This window comes from Muscardinus avellanarius (genome assembly GCF_963383645.1).
Source record: "Muscardinus avellanarius genome assembly, chromosome: 3".
Classification (NCBI taxonomy): domain Eukaryota; kingdom Metazoa; phylum Chordata; class Mammalia; order Rodentia; family Gliridae; genus Muscardinus; species Muscardinus avellanarius.
In genome coordinates, this window is record NC_137788.1 from 43766866 (window position 1) to 43772865 (window position 6000).

Sequence of the window (6000 nt, forward strand, 5' to 3'; positions counted from 1 at the left end):
GTGGTCTGTCACCAGGGATTGAGGCTCTGAGGGGCCACAATGTGTCTCACACACCAGGACCCTCCCCTGTCAGTACAGCTGCCTCCAGCGACTGACCCAGGTCAGATCAGGACTCTGGGAGTAGAAGCAAGTGCCACCATTGTAGAGACTTGGAATTTAAATCACAAGCCTAAGGATTACAAACATCCAAGGATCCCAGCCTCCGTGCCCGACTTGGAGGCAGTGGAGGCTCTGCTAGCTCAAGCTCAGACTGAGAGCAGGGATTTGGTCTAGTGCAGCCCAAGGAGCGAGGCTCCTTTCCCCCTCAGCGGCTCTGCCTCTTAACCCACACCCTCCAGTCATCCCGCCAGCTGCACCTGTCATGGCTCCTGGTGCCTGCGCTACCACAGTGGGCTGTGGGGTGGCAAGGAACAAGCCCTATTTGTGGGCTGAGTAGGTGGTGGTTCCCACTATAAGATGTGCAGGCACCAGGACAGTCCTATTTCTTTTCCTCAACAGTTCTGGGTTCCCAGTCCTAGTACCTGGAGTGCCACCATTGACTTCTGAACCTTCTAGAATCCTTTTTGCCCAATGCAAATACCCTGGAAGGAAGTTTTCCTCCTGCCAGCACCAAGAAAGTAGATTGGCATCTACTCAACGCTGTGCATCCCCAGTGGCTCTGTTAGGTCCTTTACAAATGTGATTTCACTGGCTCTTCCCCAGCTCAGCTGGCAGCTGGCGATTCACAGCTGAATAAACTGAGGCGCTCACTGATCAAGTCACTGAATCAAAGTCCCAGAGCCAGCAAGCAAGTGGCCGGGCAGGCGGTGAGCAGCCTCCAAGCCCTCCGCTTCGGCCATGTGGGAGGAGAGGATGCGGTCTGGAGCTGGGAGAATAGAGACCCAGGAGCCGGCCTCAGGGGTGAGACCTTGTGGGAACATTGGGGAGGCAAGAATCCTCTGGGTGTCTGTGCCCAGCAAGTGCCAGCTGGAGTGTAAAGGCGCGTGGCCCGTCCCCCTCCTCCCCCCAGCCTCTGGCCTTGCTCTCTCCTTGGCCATTCTGACCCTGTCCCGTCTCTCAGCCTGTCCTTCTCCACGCTCAGCTCTTCCTGTTTAGGTTTGCTCCCCATGTCTTCGGTTCCCCTAACCTGCACCCCAGCATGTCTCCTGGGTCATCAGGCCAGCCTCACCCTGGTCTCCCGCTCTGCACACTGCAGAGACATCTGTATGCACACAGCATCTCACAGTGTAGGCTCCCCGGTGCCCACCGAGCATGACCGACTGCTCTAGGCAGGGGCCCTGGGTGTTTAAGAAATCCTCACCACTCCAGCCAGGGTGTCCTGCCTTCCTCAGAAATCATCCTCTGGTGTCCTCACTGAAACTGAAACCCCTCTGAGCCCCTATTCTGTTCTGTGCTCTGGAGGCAAGAAGGTAGATGAACCCAATCTCCTCCCCTGGAAACAGACAAGAAGTGGACAACCCGATGCAGGGCTGAATGGTCTCCCCACAAAATCCTTTCCCCATAGGTAGCATGGTCACTTAATATATGTACGTGTCCTGCCTACCGCCCTCTAGTGCCCGGTGAAGCCCGCTCCTTCCCTGTGCATTCTAGCCAGCCTCCTGGATGCTGGGGCGCACCAGACAGTGATCTCCAACTACCCCCAGCCTTTCTGCCCCCTAGGTACCCCTCGGGCTTTGGTTTGAGCTGTCCGTGTTCTGGAGAGCTCTGGCGCGGCCCCTTTCCCTGTGCATCACACGGCATCGTTGCCAGCCTTAGCCAGCACCTGTTCCTGGTGCTCACTTGTTTCCTGGTCCACCTGTGTGTGTCTGGGTCTCACGCTGCAATGTGGTCTCCAAGAGCAGGCCCATCGTTCTGAAAGTGACGCACATCTGCAGGGCCTGGTACAGTGCCTCGAACGTGGTATGTGTACAGGTCCCGAGGCATAAACATGACAGGGTATTAAAAGACAGAATGAGCCAGGCGTGGTGACCCACGCTTGTAATCCCAGCATTTGGGAGGCTGAGACACGAGGATCACAGTTTGTGGACGGCCTCAGCTACTTAGGACCTCTTAACTCAATGAGATTATATTTCAGAATAAAGAATAAAAAATAGGGATGGGGGTGAAGCTCGGGGGTAGAATGCCCCTAGGTTCCATCCCCAGTACTGATAAAAAAAATAATAATAATAAACTGATTGAGAGCCATGGCATGGCAGAGAAGCCGAGATCCTAGATTGACTTGGACTTGGGGATGGGGCAAGAAGGCTCTCCAAACAGATTACTTAGAGTGGGTTTAATGGCGCATCAGGGTGGAGATGCCTTCTAGGCAACCCCAGCATAGCCACGAGAATCCCACAAGGGCAGGGGATCGCTGGGACAGAAAGGACCAGCTCACACCCTGTCCCCCCGAGGGCCTTGAAGTCTGTAGGTGATGGAGGCCCATGGAAGGGGTGTGTGTGTGTGTGTGTGTGTGTGTGTGTGTGTTGCTGGGATTGAACCCAGGGGTATTTCATCTGTGGGACTGGGGATTGATGTCCGGGGTATTCAACCTCCTAGCCCTATTTTTAACTTTTATATTGAAAAAGGGTCTCTCTAGGTTGATGAGTCTTACTCCTTGCTAAGGCTGTGAACCTGCAATCCTTCTGTCTCCAGCCTCCCAAGTACTGAGCATATAGACCTGTGCCACCACACCAGGCTCCACAGCAGCATTTTAAAGCAGAAACATGGCCTGTCTGGTTGGTGTTTTAGAAGGGACATGTGGGGAGGGGGAGACTGCAGGCCCTGGAAACGCCAGCGCTGCTGCGAGGGTCCCAGGGGAAGGAGCGGCCTTAGGAGGCTATCAGCAGGATCTGGGAGGGAGGGAGGGAGGTGTCAGAGATGACTCCCAGGTTTCAGGCTTGGGCAACTGGGTGTATGACTCTGCCATTCTCTGAGATGGGGACACAGGAGGAGGAACAGGTTTGGGGGTGAAGATGTTTTGAGTTTGGATTGGGGTTTGCCAAGATTAAGGTGTTCCTGGAACAGTCAGATGGAGGTTATCGGCCTCTCCTTGGGAAAGCAGGGGAAGCTTTACATAAATATGAAGGCCTTGTGGGGAAGGTCAAGGCTCGGGAACAGCATCAGGGCCGTCTCCCACCCCCACGAGAACACATCGTGAGGCACCAGCTCATCCAGAACAGGGACACCTGGGGAGGTGGCACAGAAAAGTGCAAGGTCACATCCCTGAAGGGAGGGCTGAGCCCAAGGAGCTGTGGTTCCACACAGGGGCCGGCTCCGGGATGCCCCAGGCTGCTGCCCCCGGGGGACAGTGCCGCCCTCACTGGTGTGGGGCAGCCAGGCCTCCCTGGCCCAGCAGCAGGGGCAGCGCAGGGCTGAGCAGAGTGGCTGGCCAGCCTTGGGGGCCTGGGGGCTGCCGCACGGGCGCCCCAGCCGCGCCTTCCGGCCCCTCCGCCGCCGGGTCCCCAGCCCCCGGTGCCCCCCGCGCCCCGCGCCCGGTACCTGCGGTCGCTTTTCCTGGAGGCCGCCCCCTTCCAGGCGGTCAGGAAGGCCATGGGCGCGGGCGGCCCCTCGCGGCGGCGGCGGCGGCGGCTCGGGCGGCTGCACCTGGACCCCGCGGGGGCGGGCCCGGCTCCTCCCCGCCGGCCGGCGCCTCCCTGCCCTGCCCTGCCCTGCCGGGGCGTCCGATGCCTGGCCGCCTGGGGTCCCGGGCAGGCCCCCAGCCCCCCGGGGCCGAGGAGGCCTCGAACACGTGCAGACCATCACTGCGCACAGGGGGGGGGGGCTGAGGGGCGGTGGGGCCCGGGGCAGGCAGGTGGAGTCTCTGCCTGGGCCTCAGGCTGGAGCCTGCAGGCTTGGCCAGGGACAGGGACGTGACCCAGTTTAAAGAGGGCTGTTCCCAGGCTCTCGGCAGGAGGTGGGGGCCAGGGAATAAGCCACAGTCTGCCTCTCATACAAACTTCCTTTAACGCCTTCTAGTTTACCTCGGGTCACGTGTGTTCGGGTCTGATCTGAACTTCCACCTGCCCGTGGAACTGGCTGTGGAGCCAGGTGAGACGCTGGCCGCACAGTCCAGCAGGCCCCATGGCAGATCAGCCAAGGACAGGGGCCCGGGAGGCACCTAGAGGTATTTAAAAGGCTGTGACAGCTGCTGCAGGAAGAATGGATTCAGGGGCTCCGGGGACTTCTGGGGAGGGTGGGGCTGAGCCCAGAGCAGAGCAAGTGGATGAGAAAGAGTCTGTGCCCATCTCCTTGTGGGCTCTGGGTCCTACAGGCTTCTGCGATACGAGTCTCGCAGCCCATCAGTGGTGACTGATTCTCATCAATCAGGTGCTCTCAAATGTGCCAAGTCCTAAGCCAGGCATTTTGCACACATTCTCATTTGTCACCATCTTATCATCCACTTGTCCCCGTTTTACAGTTGAGGAAGCTGGGGCTTGGGCTCCCTATGCCCCAGGGCGGGGCTAACTAGCTTCCCTGAGACCCAGTGGCATAGTCAGGTTTCGGCCCCCTGCTTCCATGCTGCCCCAGTCGGTGGGTGGCTGGGCGTGGGGTGAGGGGCCCTGGGCAAAGCTGTGCAAAGCCTGAGGGTCAGTGAACACCCCCGACCTTCTGGGCCTGGCCCACTCTTCCCAGCAGGTAGAGCTGTGACCTCTCCCCCTGTCTGAGCACTGGCATCTTGGACTAGGCAGATAAACAAGGCCTAAGAATGCTGCCTATCTGCCCACAAGGCTAGAACCCAGATCTGGAGATTCCACTTAGTGTGCACATGAGCCCAAGCCCCTGGGCCCACAGGGCACTGGCACTGAAGCCACTTCCCCTGGGCTCACAGGCGAGAGTACCCCAGGGGCCCTGGAGGCCTGCTCCCCACAGCCCACAGACAGAGGGCGCAAGTCCTCCCTAGCACCGGCAACACCGCTCCTCCACGTCTCTCTCTCCTGAGGCTACATACTTGTTTCTTGCACAGTATTTATTTATTATTTACTTATATTGTGGTACTAGGGATTGAACCGAGGGGCATTCTACCTCTGATCTACACCCCCAGCCCTATTTTATTTTTATTTTGAAACAAGTTCTCACTAGGTTGATGAGAGTCTCACTACTCGTTAAGACTGTCTTCAAACCTTTGATCCTCCTGTCTCAGCCTCCCAAGTACTGGGATTACAAGTGTATGCTAACAACACCCAGCCATTTATTTATTATTTATTTATTTATTTACTTATTTATTTATTTATTTATACGAGGCATTGGACCCAGGGACATTCTGCCTCTGAGCTACACCCTCAGCCCTTGATGATGATGATTTTGCGGTACTGGGGATGGAACCCAAGGGCATTTTACCTCTGAGCTATACCCCAGCCCTATTTTTATTCTTTATTTGGAAACAGGTCTCACTGAGTTGCAAAGAGCCTCACTAAGTAGCTGAGGCTGGCTGTGAACCCAGATCCTCCTGGCTCAGCCTCCCAAATGCTGGGATTACAAACGTGTGCCACCACGCCCAGCTTATTATTTGTTATTTTGAAACAGGGTCTCGCTAAGTTGTAGAGGACCTTGCTAAGTTGCTGAGCCTGGCCTCGAACCTGCGACCCTCCTGTCTCAGACTCCCAAGTGCTGGGATTATAGGCTAGCATGGGGATACCTGACTAGCACTACATATCCTTAAACCCTTGCATTAGTTATCTATGACAGTGGCCTCACTCTTCAGATTTCTAGCTGGAGGTATGGAGAGCATCTCATAGCCGTGTCTGTCATGGAGCCTGCACGACTGCTATATATAGCAGGCACTTGGTGTTGAGGAAATTAAAAAGGACGACTGCTTAGGTGGCAGGCATCATGCTGAGGGTGTTAACAGATGCTACCTCTGTTAATTACTTACTACTCTGTTGTAAGAATATTTGAGGCAGATGTCTAGAAATGCTCCTAAGATAAATCAGGAGCTGGGACTCAACCCAGGGTCCTTGCATTTCAGGCCTTGTTTCCTATTCTTCACCTTCATCTGGTACAACTCTATGATAAATTATTATT

General features: G+C 56.2%; 1 protein-coding gene across 1 annotated transcript in view; it reads right to left on the reverse strand.

Moving 5' to 3' along the window:
• TTC39A (tetratricopeptide repeat domain 39A) overlaps positions 1-3530 on the reverse strand; it is a gene marked incomplete at both ends in the record, with an annotated part of 49568 nt that extends 46038 nt beyond the window's left edge. Inside the window, one exon of the mRNA XM_080693247.1 lies at positions 3478-3530. Coding sequence (XP_080549373.1) covers positions 3478-3530 — 53 coding nt within the window. The remainder of the gene's footprint in view (positions 1-3477) is intronic.
• Positions 3531-6000: the final 2470 nt, after the last annotated feature.